Source organism: Neofelis nebulosa, chromosome 10 (assembly GCF_028018385.1).
Source record: "Neofelis nebulosa isolate mNeoNeb1 chromosome 10, mNeoNeb1.pri, whole genome shotgun sequence".
In the NCBI taxonomy this organism is placed as follows: domain Eukaryota; kingdom Metazoa; phylum Chordata; class Mammalia; order Carnivora; family Felidae; genus Neofelis; species Neofelis nebulosa.
The window spans coordinates 19215721-19235260 of NC_080791.1; the positions used below are offsets into that span (position 1 = coordinate 19215721).

Below are 19540 nucleotides of genomic sequence, written 5' to 3' on the forward strand. Positions count from 1 at the left end.
TAGAGAGGTCAAAAAACGAGGCCCTCTAGGCTACCTTTCTGCTTCCACCTCTCACGATGACCCGGAAAGATTAACCCAGAGCCTCATTCTTGTTCTCCTTCTGGCTTCGGAAGCGCCCCGTGCCCTCGCCCTCTATTCTGACCATGGGGCTGGAGTGGGGTCAGGGTAGTGGAAGGAAGAGAAGGGAAACACTGGAATGCCTTAGAGTAAAAGCTCTAACAAAACCCCCTTTGCATTTTTGTCACTTCCCTCCACCAACTCCACAGATTGAGTTCTATTTGCTCTAAGGCCTGAGTTCATGAAAACCTAGTAGAATTTCTATTTCTTTGGGCTCTCTTTGCTGTCACCCCCAGCTTTTCCTGCAAAGGGGAGGAAGCGGATGGACTTATTTACAACATAATTGCGATCTGATTCCTCCCCCCACTTTAAGCAAATAAAGATGCCTAGTGAAATGAACGGATTGTGTTCTTAACAAAATACCATTTCCCACTCCCCCCCCCCTCATTAACTTGGAAGCTTAGTTTTAATTAAATGCCATTTTACTTTTTAGTAGCCAGTTTATCTTTTCTTTTCCATTTGGTTTCTCTGCACAATGTGAATCAGACAGTGATTTGGAAGCGTTGTGGGTAAAAGTGGGTAGAAAAGCATGCTAAGAATTGGGTCATCTTGTTGAAATCGGGTTCACTTCTGCGTAGTAGAGCAGGAAGAATGGGGGAAAATCTGCCCTAATATCTTGCTGTATCTGTCCCAACTTCTTCCTTTCATAGGGCCTCAGCAGGGGGAATTATGTAGCAATGCAATTTGCATCCTGGTTAAATAGGAAGGTCTCTGGAGCACAGTTTCAAGAACACCCCCCCCTCGTGGCAGAGGAGCCAAGATTGTACCTTGTAAGAGGAAACACTGTTTCCTTAGGCAATACAATATAGGCTCTTTGTTGAAACTGGCAACTGTGTTCTAGTGACAGGCAAGAGGGTCCCCTCTGCCTCTGGATAAATGGAATAATGGCCAGAAGCTTGTTCTAACCAGGCAGTACAAAGTCACTCTCAGTTTCCAAGATCGAATAGAAAGGTCCCTCCTGGCTTCCTGCAACACCCAAATGGAGCACAGCACATCCACCATAATTTTAAGTTACAGTGTAAGAAAGTTCAGAATCAAACACTCATTCATTCATTCATTCATTCAGCAAGTTTCTACAGGGTAGCTCATATAGACTGCGCTCTCCTTATGCACAGTGTTAAGTGGAAGAAGAAAGATTACATCCTGCCCTTCTCTTCTTCTCAACTCCTACTATCCTTGGTATTTTCCTTGATTTCAAGTGTCAACTCATCAAAAATCCTCAGCCGATAATAGCTTCCAAGGGTTCACGTATTCATTCTAACCTCTTCTCACCTGCCTCCACCTAGAATATCATTTGATCTAGGTTTGTGTGAATAAACATTACTAATTAATACGAAGTCTTGATGATGTCCTCTCAAGTTTGATGCTCAGACTGCAAAGAAGCTCTATCTTCTACCTAAAGGTAAGAAATCTCCCCATGTTGATCTCTGACATCTAAACAGCAGGGATACTTTTTTTTAGATTTTTTTTTTCCCAAATGTGAACACCCCTGGGAGTATTTGCTTCATTTCTTAGTCAGCAAGAACCTAGAGCTGTGGGTGCCTGAGGGAGTCATTCCAACCGAGACTAGAATTTCAAGAGAGAAAATTTATCCAGCTACCTTGTCTGGTGCTTATAATGCATGAAAGTATCAACCTCCCCATGGCAGACTACAGGGAATGATCAGTGTGAAGTAAGTCATCTCCTCAAAGATGTATTGCAATACTTCCCTGGTGAAACGGCAAGTTCCTGACCATGGTATTGTACACAAATAATAAATAAACAAATGCCATTATGCTGTTGTTGTTTTCCACACCGGGAAGACCTCAGAACATCTTGCTTCGACTGATAGGCTGGAATCGATGAAAAACTTGCCTCCCCTTCCTAGTTCTTTGGCTAAAATGTATTGGGAAAATGGTGCATTAGTCTTTATTTCTCATTGGGAAAAGCCTGATTATCATGAGAACCCTGGTTAGGTGATTTGTAGAGTACTATTGTGTTGAGAGACAAGAGACTTAAGGTAGAACCATCTTAGTTAGCAATAGCTGAGAGGCTATGCGATTGGATCTGGTGTTTCCTATATCTACTATCAAGAGGTATTGAACAAGAGGGGCGCCTGGGTGGCTCCTGAGCGTCTGACTTCGGCTCAGGTCATGATCTCACGGTTGGTGAGTTCGAGCCCCACGTCGGGCTCTGTGCTGACAGCTCAGAGCCTGGAGCCTGCTTCGGATTCTGTGTTTCCTTCTCTCTCTCTGCCCCTCCTCAGCTTGCACGCTGTCTCTCTCTCCCTCAAAATAAATAAACGCGAAACAAATTTAGAATATATACATATGGACAAGTATTCAGGGAATGCTTGGGTGTTTTTCTAAACTTACAGTAATTGCAACACTCAGTTGGAAGTGGGGGGCACATAATATTCTACTCTGGCAAAATTTAAAGGTAAGCTGGGAAAAAATCCATCAAGTGCCTTGTAGAAAATCAAATGGGCAAAAGTATAATTGAAACCACTAAGATGGATAATGGAATCATTCAGGCTTGGATCTGAAGCCCAGATCTGCCACTTAGTAATAACTCTGTGGACTTGGGCAAAGTACTTAACTTTTTGGAAACTCAGATTCCCGACGTGTAAAATTGGGGATGATTGTATTTTCTATGCCTATTTATTTTGAGGTTAAATGAGATAAGGAACAGAAATTGTTTATCACAATGTCCGGCTTATAGTAAGCACTCAACAATGTTAGTTTCCTTATTTCTCTCCCTTTTTTGATGCATGCTTTCCTGATTTCCATTTAACCTATTTTGTGCATTTATAGAACACTGACTTTCTATAAAGTTTGATTGATTGAATAGTCCAATTTTGATTAAAAATGAGTGAGGGAAGAAACCCTGGGGTGGCTCAGTCAGTTAAGCGTCCAACTTCGGCTCAGGTCGTGATCTTGGGGTTCATGAGTTCAAGGCCTTCGTCGGGCTCTGTGTTGACGGCTCAGAGCCTGGAGCCTGCTTCCGATTCTGTGTCTCCCTCTCTCTCTGCCCCTCCTCTGTTCATGCTCTGTCTCTCTCTCTCCTTCAAAAATAAATAAACATTTTTTTTTAAGTGAGTGAGGCAGTGTCCCGTGTTCTTCTATTTTTTGGAAGGGTTTTGTAAGATTAGTGTTATTTTAGAGGTTAAATTATTCTAACACATGGAAGGAATATGAACATGGACTGGTACTTGCCATTTTTGCAAAAGATGCTCCTAATCTACTGAGGAAGTCAGAAACATGCATGCGTAGCTACAAATCAGACCATGAGAAGTGGAACGGGTTGACGAAACATTGGCGGTAGATGGTATCTATTATGTGCCAAGCACCACACAAGGTGGCAGAGACTCAGAGATAAAGAGGATGCAATCGTGAAACTTTAAGGCCCTTCACTTAGCATAAGAAGAGACATATGGGCACACAACTGCATAGGAAAGTGGGGAGTACAAGGGCTACTAGGTAAAGTAATGGCACGAAGAATGTGAAATCTCTTCTGTTGGAAGGGTCAGGGAAAGTTTCAAGAGGAGAAGATATCTAGGGTAGACCTATTAAAAATAACGAGGTCAGAACTTCGATAAAATGGACAAATGCCTTAAAAAATACAACTTACTAAAATGGACACCGATGAAACAGAAAATCTCAATGGCCTCGTATCTCCAAGAGCAATTAAATTCATTATCTGAACTTTCCCACAGAGAAAATTCCGGGTCCAAATGGTATGACTGGTGATTCCTATCAAATATCCAAGTCAGAAATAATGCTAATCTTACAAAACTCTTCCAGAAAATAGAAGAACAGGGAGTACTTCCCTCACTGATTTTTTTTAAATCAAAATTGGGCAAATAAATTATAAGGCAATCACAGACCAATATACCTGATAAACATAAACGCAAAAATCCTTAACAAAATTGTAATAAATCAAATCTTGCAACATATTAAAGAGCATTGTCTCCCATTAGGATTTATTCCAGAAACATAAGATTGATTTATATCTAATAATCAAAGTAATTCATCATATTAGTAGGATATATGGGAAAAAGCACCATTATTTCCATAGATGCAGAAAAATCATTTGAAAAAAAATTCTTACTCTTTTTTTTATTAAAAAACCTCTCATATTAGGAACAAAAAAGGAATTTTTTCAATCTGATAACACACATCCTACAAAAACTTATTATAAACAAAATCCCTAATGCTTAATTATAAAATCATTTCCCCATAATATTGGGAAAAGGCCTGCTCTAATTACTTCTAGTCACCATTTCACTGGACATCTATCTTAGTAATTGTAATAAAGCAAGAAAAAGAAAAGGCATAACTAGGAAAAGCAACATGGCTTTTTTTTTTTTTTTGTAACTGATGTAACTTTTTGTAATTGGTGTGGTTGTTTAAGTAGAAAATCCTAAAATAATCTCTATAACAATGGCCAGAATAATTGCATTTGGCAAATTATTATCTAGCAAATACAAGATTAACATATCCAAGTCAATTATATTTTTAGGTACTAGCAGCAAATCATCAGAAATGAAGAATTTTAAACCATTTATAACAGCATCATAAAACACAATATTTAGGAGGAAATTTTCTAAAATATGCGTAGAGTGAGTTCAATTGTGACTTCCAAAAGATATGACTATCTGGAACCTCAGAATGTGACCTAGTTTGGAAAAGGGGCCTTTAAAGATGTAATTAAGGTAAAGATCTTGAGATGAGGTCATCCTGCAACAGGCTGTCCCCTAAGTCCAACGACAGAGTCCTTATAAGAGACGGAAAAGGAGACAGCACTGAGACCTAGAAGGAGAAGGCCATGTGAAGACATAGGCAGAAAGGTTGGCTGAGGAACACCTAGGAGACTCCAGAAGCTAGGCATAGGACAGACTCTCCCTTCAAGAGTCCAGAAGGGGGGCACCTGGGTGGCATCTGACTTTGGCTCAGGTCACGATCTCACGGTTGGTGAGTTCAAGCCCTGCATCGGGCTCTGTGGTTCGTGAGTTCCAGCCCTGCATCGGGCTCTGTGTGGAAATTAATTAATTCACTGATAAGAAGGAACAAATGACTTACACATGTAACAGTACGGGTGTGTCTCAAAATCTTTATACTGAATGGAAGAAACCAGAAACAAAAGAGTATATACTATATTGATTCCATTTCTGTAAAATTGTAGAAACTGCCAACTAATCTATGGAGACAAAAAGCAGATCAGAGTTTGCCTAGGGCCAGGGTGAGAGAAAGACCACAAAGGGACACACAGAAACTTTTGGAAGTGATGAAGATGTTCTGGATTTTGATTGTCATGGCTGTGTTGTGGATGTGAATCTGTCAAAACTCATTGACTGTATATTTTAAATGGATACAATTTGCTGCGTGTAAATTATATCTCAATAAATTTGCTACACATACGCAGTAGAAAGATAGCAGCTGGACAGGGGGGAAGACAGGGCATGCAGAGAGAAGCATAGGAACAAGGCACATAGAAGACATCTATGCCTTATCTCGGAAAATAGTTTACACATTCCCTCCAGGCAGCAACCCTGTCTTGTATTTTATCTACGGTCCTCTCGGTGTCCAGAAATAAGGAGGGTAACGATGCATCTGAGTTGCATGGAATTATTCAGTATATGCCCACAGGCAGCTGTTTTGAGAGTGCTACAGGCCGACTACCAGAAGACTAGGTAGAAATCCCAGGCCTTTATCCTGCTGAGACCCGCGGAAGTCATTTCACCTCTCAAAGCCAAACCTGCGTAATGAACGTAACAATATCCCCACAATACAGTTGTTGTAAAGATTAAAATAATACCTACGAGAGTCCCCAGGAATATTCCAGTACATGCTACATATGCTTGAAACAGTGGGGCTTCCAAACATATTTGTTGATTGGCATCCCGACTGTTATTTGCTTGTTCACATACTCAAATCTCTTATTATCTGCATACGTGTTTTCCATGTCAAACGATTTTCCCAGTCAGAGACGTACTGTTACGTCACTTTGGTCAATGAAGTACTCGAGAAATTAGAGTTGATTTTCTCTCTCTCTCTACCTCTCTATCTATCTATTGATTTATGGGAGAGAGAGGGTGCAAGCGAGCGAGGGGCAGAGAGAGAGAAGAGAGACAGAATCCCACGAGGCGCAGAGAGAAAGGGGGAAAGAGAGAGGGAGAGAGAAGCAGGGCTCACCTGGATGGAGCAGGGTTCAAGATCACCCCATGCAGGGCTTGAACTCACAAACCATGAGATCATGACCTGAGCTTAAGTCGGATGCTTAACCGACTGAGCCACCCAGGCGCCCCTAGAGTTGATTTTAATATTAGATCGGGCAGGACACAATTACCAAAGTAAATGTGTTCCTTAAAAAAAAAAAAAAATCACATAAAGCATTCCACAATAGAAGTGACTGGGGATTATGCATTGTTTCTAGATTTTCTATGCCACTGCTTTGAGTACTGCAGTCAATGGAGAGCAAACTATTGTCTAAACAAAAACCAAACACACAAAAGATAAACAAGTCATGGGTAAATGTGGTCCCAGTGTGAAGGTTTCAAGGCGAAACTAGAATAATAGATACACTGAGGGCATATGATTAAAGAAAATCAAGGCAGAAGGAGGCTCCTTAACCCAGTTGCTTAGAAGAGGCAAATTGCTAGGAGATTGTCTTTAAGAAGTAACCAGACTCTTTTAGTAAGGAGCATACAGGCATCCCTTGTCCCCAAAATAAAATGGATAATATAATCACACTGTCAAAGGCTGGTTGATTCATAGGACCGTTTGATAGAAATGGCAAATTACAGATGAGAGAAGTTATACTCATTGAGAAATTCTGAGATTGAACACCTCCGATGAGCTTTATTTCTCCATGTTCTGTTGTACACTCTTCGTGACATACAAGGAGATGTGGGTTGCTTTTTAATACGTTTTGGTTGGTAAGCAAATTTCATTCTTTAAAAAAATTTTCTTTAAATGTTTATTTATTTTTGAGAGCAAGCCAGAGTGCGAGTGGGCGAGGGGCAGAGAGACAGGGGGACGCAGAATGAGAAGCAGGCTCCAGGCTCCCAGCTGTCAGCACAGAGCCCCACACGGGGCTCGAACTCATGAACCTCAAGATCATGACTTGAGCCAAAGTTGGACACTAAGCCAACTGAGCCACCCAGGTGCCCCACAAATTTTGTTCTTTTAGTTTAGGGGTGAGCAAACTAGGGGCTTTGAGCCAAATCCATCCTGCTTCTTGTTGCACTAGAATCTTTTTGCTCCCGTTGGTTACTCTTGATATGGCTGTTTTTCACTACAATGAAAAATGGCGGGATTCCACCATGGCGGAATTGAGTAGTTGCAACACAGACCCTATGGCCGACAAAGCCCAAAATATTTACTCTCCGGCCCTTTCTAGATAAAGTCTGATGGCCTCCTGTTCTAATGCAAAGTTAGATCTGGATACTGGACCATCTGCATCGATGTTATATCAAGAATAGGGGAGCTGTTCTAAAAGGATCTCTAGAAAGTCTTGTCTTCTCACGGTGTTAGTGGGATCCTCTTTAAAACTGAATTCCCCCCTCTTGCCTGAAACCATTTTGCTAAGATGACAGAAAGGCTTTTCAAATATTGCCACCCATCTCATAAGTTTATGGGCAGAATTGTGCAATGGACTCAGAAAGAGAAGTTCAGTTTCAGGATGCCACTTACATAGAACCAACTAGGAGGCAATGTGCGTTTCTCTGTTGTCTCATTGAGGGGCAGGATTTCTCCTCGGACTTCTATCTGGCCATGACTAAGTTCTGAGGCCCCAGAACCACCTGTGCCAGCAAACAACATAAAACTGGACAGAGAGGACACCTTCCATTCCTCAGACTGATGTTCATTTTTGCTTAACTTCTCCTCGTTTATCACCTGACCTTTAGAACCTGAGACTCTGTTTGCTCCCACTTGTTCGTCTTTTGTGAATTACTCCTCTGTACTTGAACCCTAGTCTGCTGTCAGAAAACCCTTCCTGCTTCTTTGAACTTCTTCTCCGGTTCCTTCCAGACAGCACTGGTCTCATGTTATCCATATCCCAGGGTGAGCCTGGGTCTTTAGTCCTCTCTGGGTTCCAGTTCAACCATGTATAAAATGGGAATGCTATGTTTTCAGGTTCTCTGCACAGATCTACTAAAGACAAGTGGAAAGGTCCCTAATGGAGATACGAACACTATTCTAAGTTGCACGCATAACAGATTCTCTTTTTTTATTAAAAAAAAATTTTTTTTTAACGTTTATTTATTTTTGAGACAGAGAGAGACAGAGGATGAACGGGGGAGGGTTAGAGAGACGTGGGGCTCAATCTCAGGAACTGTCATATCATGACCTGACCCAAAATCAAGAGTTGGATGCTTAACTGACTGAGCCACCCAGGCACCCCCAGATTATCTTAATATTGATATTACTAAAGGCAATCTAAATGACGGTTGTAATCAAACTATTTCTGCATCAGTTTAAAAGGGCCAATCTAGGGGTGCCCGGTTGGCTCAGTTAAGGGTCTGACTCTCGGTTTTGGCTCATGTCATGATCTCACAGTGTGTGGGTTTGAGCCCCGCTTCAGGCTCTGCACTGGCGGTGCAGAACCTGCTTGAGATTCTCTCTCTCCTCCTCTCTTTGCTCCTCCCTGCCTTGTGTGTTCTCTCTATCTCTCAAAAATAAATAAACTTAAAAAAATAGCCAATCTTGGGGTGCCTCGGGGGCTCATTCAGTTGAATGTCCGACTTCGGCTCAGGTCATGATCTCACGGATCGAGGGTTCAAGCCCCGCGTCGGGCTCTGTGCTCCGAGCTCGGAGCCCGGAGCCTGCTTCTGATCCTGTGTCTCCCTCTCTCTCTGCCCCTAACCCACTCGCATTCTGTCTGTCTCTCTCTAAAAAATAAATAACCATTAAAAAAAGTTTTTTTAAATAGCCAATCTAGAAATTATCATAAATTTGAAACTTAAAATACTTTTCCTCTAAAATAGTATGAGAGAGAAGAGTATGGCCACATGTTCATTTTTAGAAAAAGCTAAAAATAGTAAAGAAAGAAAAGAATGCTACATATCACCTGACATATGCAAAGCCCACCTTGGTACTTAAATTTTTTTCTTAATGTTTACTTATTTTTGAGAAAGAGAGAGAAAGCGAGCACGAGTGGGGGAGGGGCAGAAAGCAACAGAGACAGAATCCGAAGCAGGCTCCAGGCTACGGGCACGAAGCCTGATGCAGGGCTCAGACTCACAGACTGAGATCATGACTTGAGCTGGAGTCAGACGCTTAACCAACTGAGCCCCCCCAGGTGCCCCCCACCTAGGTTCTTAGGAAGACTCACAAATAATCCTCAAAAGCTTAACACAAAACCTGAAGCTCTGAGCTAATCGTGCTGTTTCGTAACCTTTCAATAATAAAATATAGTTGTGATCTTCAAAGTGACTGTTTCCCTTTTCTGTCTCTGCCCTAGGGCTGTGTGTCTAGCGTACTCTTCAGTGCTTGGCTCTCAGAGCGCTGTTCCATGGTTACCGGGGACAATACTCTTCAGAAGCTTTGAAAACAACGGCATTCCCATTAGTGAACGAACACCACTTTACTCTGGTTTAATAAAATGGCCACCAGTGAAATTGACAAAATGGTGTGTGCATATGTGGATACTTGGAAGAAGACACCCAATATGGCAGCGTAATACTTATTTTTATTTTTATAATCCCACGGTAAGCTAAATTTTTCTTGCTGCTGCTTGATTACAGAAAAGTTTATCCTTTCTCCACTTTGCAGACACGAGACTTTGCTTTCCATCCCTAAAACACATACTAACTCGTGACCTAATCTATACTGTACCTAGAGCAACGCACCCCGCCCACCTGTTCTGAGTCAGTCAGTATGTTGTCAACCTCGACCTCCTGGCGCCCACCCTGGGAGACAGCAGTGAGCCAATCACCCACTTTTGGACGCTCAGTGTGGCAAGCTGAATGTCTCCACGATACACTACGCCTTGATTTTAGAGCCCCCCCCCCCCCCTCGTAACCATGTGGTGACTCATTTCACTTATAGTGTACCGCCATTTTGGTTAACTGTTTCGCCAGGCCCGACTATGTTTCAGAGAAACGAGCTGCAGGTGGCATGGGGAAGCAGTTGAAAGGCAAGCACAAGAGAGCAGGAGGGGCAACTGCCAACCGTCAAAACTAAGACGACTAAAAAGCAAAAAGCGAAGAAAGACTTGAGAGTGTGGAATTCAACAATGGCCCATTCTGCTAAGGGGTGACCCTTAGCCACCAAGTGGGTTAGGGGCAGAAAACTGCTTTAAAAGGCTAAGCAGGCAAGAGTGTTGTGATGCCCAGGTAGGTCAGCTTTTATTCTTATAAAAATTTACTTCCGCGGCAGACCTTGTTCCTTGATAAAATCAGGTAGCTGAGGAATTGCTGATATAATTGACAAGGGGCTCATTTAGCCCTTTTATGGGGCCATCTTACCTTTTTTTTCTCTCTTGCTCTTGCATGTAGGGTCTCCAGGGAGGGCAAGCCTATGTGACTTTGGCCCCGTGCATAAGCACAGTCAGGTGCTTAATGAATGTCTGGTGAAGATGATGAGCAAGAATTTAATAACAGGGTCTTCTCTAAAGGCTGATTAATGGGGCTTCGAGTTAATATGATTTCATTCTCTCTTGGCACTCGTACTTCAGTGGGTGTAGAGAGATGACAAATTGAACATTCATTGAAAGAAGAAAGTAGAATGTTCGATTTGGAAGTATGTGGATTGCTTTGTTAGAATATTTGCTGATGGTTAAAGAATAGGATTTCCAAGATTCTACTCCCAGGACTCATTCTATGACGTGGACATAATCTATCTTCGCACACTTCCATTTCCAAGATGTTCATAACCACATTTACCATTTGCAACATATTAAGAGGATCTGCAAAATTAAGGGATCCTTGTTTTAATCAGAAACGGTATTTGGTGCTTTCGCAACCATCCACCGATGAGCCAGAAAACCAAGGGGAGTTGACAGCTACTGTGGTCCTATGATTCTGCCATACCACAAAGGAAGCATTCCACAGAAACCCTTCTCTCCATGCTAGTGGATGATGACTCTATAGTCTTAGGCTCCCGTCTGAGATACTCTTGCCTCTCATCACCACTGAATCACACAAAAACAGGAAAACCAACTTTCCCCTAAACAGGATTCTCCTTATTGGTTCCAGCCATCATTCTCCCAGATTTAAAATGTGAAAGTTATCTTCGATTGGCCCCCGCCCCACCTCCCACCACCCCCCCCCCCAAATCGCTTTTTACGAAAGTTACAAAGTCTGTCCCCCTTCTGTGAACCCGGGTCTTTTATTTGTTCCTTCCTCCCCACTTCGCACTATCGTCTTTGACCAAGTTCTTCACCTCCTCACCTCCTGGGTAACTTCCAGCCGTTTCCCTACTGGCCTCCCTTTCTTCCCCCTCCAGTCCACCTGGAGCTCCATTTAAGTTCTGCTTTTCATTGTGTCATTCATTGTGTCTTCATTGGCAACTTATGCCATCTCGTATCTGTAAGACCATGCATCTAAGAAAACCTCACAAGCAGCACAGCACGAGAGAATCACTGTCATTAGCAATAATGACTCTTCCTGGCTTTTAGGACGTGACATAATGTAACCCATCTTCCTTGAAGTGTAACCTGCTTTGAAACTGCCGGCCAACACGTTACCTTGGGCTCTAGTTGGGTCAGGCTCCACGCTGCCCACAAGCATGACCTTTATCACGTGTTCCCTGCAGAGGGAGACCTGGAAGCTTCCTGACAGTGAAGGTGGGAGCTTTTTATACGGTGAAATGACCAGACATACGTGGTTTGCCCATGAGCTCTGTTCTTGACCCTGTCTTGTTTATTTTGTTAAATCCGTGAAGGAAAAAAAAGATTATATTCTTATCAAATCTTCCGATATCAAAGGTGAGGGGAAATAAAAGCTATGCCAGCCAACAAGACCAAAGTTCAAAGAGAACTCCGGCAAGAGGTCAAAATGAAGAGCACCGAATATGACAGAAATAAATAAGTTTTGAATGCTAGATTCAAAACTCCAACTGAACTGGGTGGGGGAGACCTCACATAGCAATTCTTTTAAAATATTTGCAGGGGAGGAGACCAGCATAAGGGTGAGAACGTGAGGAACAGGGTACAAGAGAATGGATTGTTTTTAAGGTTTGGTTTAAATACGAACCCAGCCAACACACTGAGTTGTGAAGGATCTAGAAATCGCATAGAGTGTGTAGACTTATCCATGTTTCTCTTGAAAAGAGGACATTAAGAAAAGATATACTGTCTTTTCTTTTAGGACTATCCTTAAAAAAACAGGGGATAGGGGGCGCCTGGGTGGCTCAGTCGGTTAAGCGTCCGACTTCGGCTCAGGTCACGATCTCTCGGTCCGTGGGTTCGAGCCCCACGTCGGGCTCTGGGCTGACAGCTCGGAGCCTGCAGCCTGCTTCGGATTCTGTGTCTCCCTCTCTTTCGGCCCCTCCCCTGCTGGTGCTCGGTCTCTCTCTCTCTCTCTCTCTCTCAAAAAGGAATAAACATTTTTAAAAAAGGGAATAGAATTATTCCCTGCAGCAACAGAGGGAAGAACTGGACCCACTGGTGGAACAAGGTGTATTCGGAAGTTAACTTCTATGACTAAAGGTGTTCAAGTAGTCGACAGTAACATCAAGGCAGGAACTTTTTTTTGTTCACATTCTTAGAGTGTGGAGAGCCTAGACAACCTGAAGTTTGTCGATTTTTAACCCCTGAGGTGCAGTATTGCTCCCCGCTAGCCCCGGTAACAAACTGAACTGTGCTCACCCACCTCTATACAACACTGATCATATACGCTTTCCACTCAGACCTCTCTCTGTCTTGCCCTTCTCACTAGACTGGGAACTCCTCGAAGTTCTATATAGTTCCAGATTCTAGCACAGTTCCCAGGGAACTAAGGTACTCAATATATTTCACTGAATTAACAATTGTAAGTTTCTACCTACGAAAATCCTCCCTTCAAGGTCCGGCATGAGCTCCCACTTTCCACAAGATACCTCCCCTACTCCTACAGCTTTCTATTCTGTGCCATACTATTTGCCACAATGTAGTTCTCCGTTTCTTTCCTTGTATTGTGTGTGTTTAATGAGCGCCATACCTTACTCCCCAACTAGATGTCAGTCCCCAGTGAACAAAAGGATACCGTTTAAAAATTAAGCCACCCACTCATCACTGTGCTCGGCACTGAACTGACGAGTGATAACGTGCTTGCTGGTTGAGTGAAACGTACTCTAGAAAATTTTAACATTAAGAAAAAAAGTCTTATTACAAAGAGAAATACAGTAACAAAGAGAAAAATAGTAACTTTATAGTGGAGAAACATGGCAGACACTCCCTTAACCAAGTGATTAAAATTAATATCACTAGAAAGACTAGTAAGGCATCATTGGCTCCGATAGGACGTCATCATCTCTCCTGCGGACTTCTTGCCAAAAAGAAGTAACCACAATATAATCATCAGAAAACATCCAAACTGAGGGACAGTCTACAAAATACCTGACCAGTAGTAACCATTAAAAATATCCGGGTTGGGGCGCCTGGGTGGCTCAGTCGGTTAAGCGGCCGACTTCGGCTCAGGTCATGATCTCGCGGTCCGTGAGTTCGAGCCCCGCGTCGGGCTCTGTGCTGACAGCTCAGAGCCCGGAGCCTGTTTCGGATTCTGTGTCTCCCTCTCTCTGACCCTCCCCCGTTCATGCTCTGTCTCTCTCTGTCTCAAAAATAAATAAACGTTAAAAAAAAAAAATATCCGGGTCATAGAAGACAAAGAAAAGACTGAACCCCTCTCACAACATGAAAGACACTGAGGAAACGTGACACTAAATGCAGTGTGGACCCTGGACCAGGAAAAGGGCGTTAAAGGGAAAAGTTGAGAAATTCGAATAAAGTCTATGGATTAGTTGGTACTATTAAAACAATGTTGATTTCCAAGTTTTGACAATTACACCATGGTTATAAAAAATGTTAACGTTAGGGAAATTTAGATTACACGCTGTACTATTTTGTAAGTTGTCTCGTAAGTCTAAAATTCCTTCGAAATAAAACATTTAAGCAAATCACATTTTGGTTTTCTTCAACCGATTAACCAGAGAATAGTGTCGATGAAAAGCTTATACACTTTGAAGAGGAAATGGTCATTAGTGATAAAGAATTTGAGTGGGGATCCAAACAATTAAAACGGCTACCTTTAACACAAACAAGGTACAGTTGATTCTCGCTGTTTGCGGTAGTTATGTCTGTAGAGGTGCCACAAACACCGAATTAGTGAATACTGAAGAACTGCTCCCAGTGGAAGTACGAGGAGCGTTTCCTGCAAGCTTCTGGTCATGGTTTCATCAGCCGATCAATACATAACCTTGATTTATGTGTGTTTCTGTTTAAAGACACCTTATTTAATATATATTGTTGATTCCTTAACATTGAACTCCCAGCCAACAGCTATAACTCATGACTGAATGGAGCTTCTCTAACACGTGTATTTTCCCCAAAAGGCACATGTCAGCTTTTCTGTGCTTCGGACCTACACAGCGGCTTGGGGGCCATTTTAAACATTGAAATCATCAACAAAAAGTGCACAAATGGGGAAAACGTGGCACTAAATAGATCTCAAAAAGGACACAGTATGAGAGCCGAAACAAGAAGGCAGAAGGAGGTCACTTTGTTTGACCTCAGCTTGGAACATGTGAATGGGGTGACATAAATTTTCGATGCTCTGTGTGTGTCTGCAAACGACCACAGAAGCATTGCTAGTATTAATTTGGGTTTACAAATAACTACATTTTAGTGAGTTGGCAAACTTGAAAATATGGAATTCATAAATGAGCATCGACTGTACCCTAAAACATATCGAGTGATTGTGAACTGAGGTACCTCTGCCTTAAGTGAATAAGAGAATGAGTATAACAGTTGCATTGGAAATGACAAATTGAATTCTTGAAAAATTAGAAAGTAACTAAGGATTCTTCAATCATCAGAGCCCAGCAGAAAGAATGGGGCTTCTTCACTAAGACTTGCCCAGTCTGAGCGCCACAATTTTCTTAGAGATGGAGACAGTTCGTGAGATTTCTCTCTGAACTTCCATTCTGTCTGGGGGTGTTTTAATTCCATAATTCAGTTCTATTTCAGCTTACTACCTTTTCCTTCTTGTTGTCTGAGGGCCTTTTTAGTACCCTGGCCTCATTAAGTCTAACGATATTTATCCCCTTTCATTTCCATGACTACAGTCAACAGTACACATGGCGATAACCTGAACTTCATCATCATCTGGAACGGCCCCACCCTCAGGAAATCTCTTACTTACTGCACATCCACTCCTCACTTGTGTTGGATGTATTTAATTTCTATTTGTGATAGAAGAAACCTCAAAATTCCTTCTGATCCCCTCAGTTAATCACTGTCTTCTAGCTGTACTTAAACTATCTCTATTTAGTCAGTAACATTTGTGAAGACATTTCAGTGATGCTTTCACTGGAACCCCAGGATCTTAATCTTCTGATCTTCTATACCTTTTCATTTTCCAAACTCTGATCTTGAGTATCGCCATTTGTTTCCTCTGCGTCTATCCCGGCCTGCCAAATACTGCCGTAAAAATGCACAACGCCATACTGTTTAAATCCAAAATAAATTAATTTACTTAATCAACCTTCGGCAAGTATTTGTCATCCTTATTCTTATTCATCTACTGTTGAATCCCCATTGCACGGACAGGATATGCCAAATATTCCCTCCTCTCTGTACACGTTGCCAACACTCTAGTTCCGACTGATACAGGGATCACCTGAGTCTATGGTAATAAGCTCTTAACTAGTCTCCCCACTTCCTGTCCTGTCCACTTTATACGCTAATTAATCATCTTAAAGTGGACAGTTAATCAACCTACCTGCTCCCTATAGCTACCTGGCAAAATTCCAAACACCTTTACATGGCACTCAACTCCTTCTGTGAACTGATCTCAGATTGCTTGTAAAGTCTTTTCTTCTTTCTACTATGTCTAAGCCCAAATGGACTCTTTCCATTCCCAAACAGGTCCCACTTCTTGCGAATTAAGCCTCTTCTTCACGTTTTTCCATCAGGAATATTTTGTCCCTAATTTCTGTTCCTCAAAATCTGACCCCTTCTTCAAGCCCAGCACAAAATACGTATCTTTCATGCAGCCTCCTACGGATTCTACAGTTGGAAATATCCTCTTCCTCTGACTCACTGCAGCATTTTGGAATTGTACGTAATGCATTTGTATTTGTGAAGTAATTATTTTGTAATTACATTATTCCCTTCACTACATTTCAAGATCTTTGAGGGCAGGAAATATCATATCTATCTTGCACTTACCACAGTGCCTAGCATAAATGCTCAGTAAAGCACTATTTAATAACTGAATGAGTGAATGTGAGATATATATATATATATATATACACACACACATATATATACATATATATAATTTATGTATAACAGAGAAGATTGAGCACATACAATACATTGTGAATGGCCCATATTATTGGCGTTAATTACGGATTAACTATTGATAAATTAAAACTTGAAACAGACATAAAAGAAAAGAGAACAGAAGATCGGTAGATTAACAACTATTTGATAAAGTGAAATGAAATTGGTTGGGAAAACCAATGAGTGGTTAACTATCGTCACAACTCTCTGGGCAGGGCTGTACTGAAATCCTTTCAGAGAGAGAGATGTATTAAAATGTATTCACTGAATTCTTAAATTGAATAGACATTGCTAGACGCAGCTGGTATCATAATAGTATGTCACTTAATTGGGAAGACTTTTTAATTTTGGTAAGTGAAAAAGGTAACTCAGTATTTACTGTCTATTCCATTTGGACAATGAATGCTAACAAAACAAATAGCCATCATCACTATCACTACCACCACCATCATAAAATATATTCCTCAGTTTAAAAAACTTCAAAAACTATAGTAGAAATATGGCTCAGTAGGAAGCTACAACTGTGGAAGGTTAGTAACATCAAAGCAAAGCCATTCATCATCTTCATGACCATGATGGTTTTATTTGCACTCAATAAACAATGCAGAAAAGAGTAGATTTCATCAAGGAAGATTTCCTCCCCTGGAAGTTTCATCCCATTGCAGGGAAATCGCATGTGATTCCTCAGAAATAAAAATTAAGTAATAAAATTTGGTTAATCGCATTCTGATAAGCATTAATGTTTCGCATTGGGCTTGATTCTATGTAGCCACAGTTTACTGAACACTTACATTTCTGAGAACTCCCGATATTCTGAGAAAACTTTTCAAAAGCCAAGCCTCAATCAACCGCATCCTACTTTCACTTGGCTATTAAACGTATTTCAGGGTCAATCTTGTGCACTGAAACAATAGCAGAATGAAAGAAAAAAAAAAAAATCCCTAGATGCCCCAGAATGCAAAACAGAACGGAAACGTGGGGTGCCAATGTTAGCTGAGTTTACCACTCCCTAAATCACGGGCCTATCAACATTGTTTACTAAAAGAAAATCTGGTTCAAGTGAGCCAACACTTATTAAGCAACTATTATGTGTCTGCTTGGGAACAAAAGGGTGATTGAAATGGTGTCTGTCCCATCAAAGAATTCACTAAAGCTCTCAGTAAAACAGACGTGTGTAACACTCATATAATGGTATGCTAACTGTTTGAACAAAGTGTTAGTTGAGCACAAAAGGAAGGGTTGCCTGAGGGAGGTGAGTGGGAAACAGAAAGAGAGAAGGTGACCTTTGAGCTAGACTTCGGAGGACACCAACAGTCCAAACAAACGCATCTTCGACCATGAACACGGCCCTCAGCGGGGATCTAAGTTTTAGGGTAATTTCAAAGCATGCGCTATGAAAGTAATGGGGAGGAAAGATAAATCATGGTAGAATGTGATGAGACACCAAACAGAGATAAGTTAGTAAAATGAGCTATGTTCAGGAGAGTGATACTCTCCCTTAAACCATAAGACCGCGGGATGAGGAATATACACCACATTTCATGTTGAATTTACTGTGGGAGTGACCTAAGACATATCTTCGCTTGACGCAGTGGGGGGCTGGGAGTGACTTACTGGAACTTGTAGCATATACTATATAAGAGAACCCGTAGAAAAATGATCACCTCTTAAGAAATGCTTTCGTTTAAGGATAAGCAACATAATCAATTGTGTAGTCAGTTACAGGCTGTCAGAGAGTAATGCAGTGTGTTTATATGGCCTTTCTCCTCAGTGCTGAACTAGAACTGACTTCCAAATGATAAATCAGGACTGGGGAAGCAGAAAGCACAACGGAAGGGACTGATCATCCAGCCCCCGGACAGAATTCCTCACTACTACCCGTTTTTATCAGAATGGATCAGCATCCAGACATTTCCCCGGAAAGTAAAGAATGGCCTGAAGCTTACCCAGTTAGCTTAGGAACACAATTCACGGGTAATACCAGGGTCTTGTCATCTGCCTTCTTATTCGGTCTCTCATGTCCACATTCTTTTCACCTGTGTATGCCAGAGTAAGTTGGGCAAGTAATCAGCTGAGAAGCTCAAAGTCCTCTGGAAGTAAGACCTCTCGACTGTCCCTATATTTATTAAGGATGTCCAGTGTCATCTATGGAGATTTGATTTAAAAAAAAAATCAACAACAACAATAAACTGTTTGATTTTTAGTCCCAGATAGACAATTCAAAGTATCACCTGATGGAGAAAGCATAAAAAGTTTGTACAACACAGAGGTGGGGTTGGGGGCGGGGGGGAGGAGACTCCTTAAAAGCATGGTCTTTGCCAACACAATCCCGAGGAAACGACTTTTTTATTAAAAAATTGAGATTCCTCCCAATGCTTCATTTGTCTTGATAAATGTAGCTCAAGGCACAAAAACACATTCTTAATAAAGTTGAAATGCACAATGATTATGCTTTATTTATCATGCTTGTATTTTTCTAGCAATTTTTATTTTTCTATCCTTCCCAACATTTTTAATTTCCCACGTGCCTGAGATAGAATGTAAAATTAAAACAACAATTAAACCAAATCTCCATTGAAGAGCTTTCTTGAGAAGTACGGCAAAGGTTTACTGATTTAACAGGACAACATGTTTATAATTTGCTGGTGGCAGAAAAATAATTCACTACTGGGGAATTCTGACATCTAAAATCTCCATATTGAGATGCTGGAAGGGAACTAGAGAGAATGTCTATGATTTTAATTTACTTATCCTATTTAGAAAAAAAAAGCCACTTGAGTCATTCTGGCTCACTTTCCTTAGCATTAGTCATACTGCATTTCCTTAAGCCTGTGAATGTGTTTCTATGTAAATAAACTGTGTAGTTCACTTGGGGATAAAAGTCACAGTATTTAGAGATTATAAAGACCTATTAGATCATCCGGTCTGGCCCATAAGAGATAGTCCCTAGATAGGG

General features: G+C 41.4%; 1 protein-coding gene across 1 annotated transcript; it reads right to left on the bottom strand.

Moving 5' to 3' along the window:
• Positions 1–467: 467 nt before the first annotated feature.
• On the bottom strand, positions 468–9614 carry BLID (BH3-like motif containing, cell death inducer). The gene is given in 5 exon segments (XM_058690426.1): positions 468–855; positions 857–922; positions 924–1039; positions 1042–1083; positions 9581–9614. Coding segments are annotated over 5 exon segments (342 nt in total). The 3' UTR covers positions 468–771.
• Between the last annotated feature and the right edge of the window lie 9926 nt (positions 9615–19540).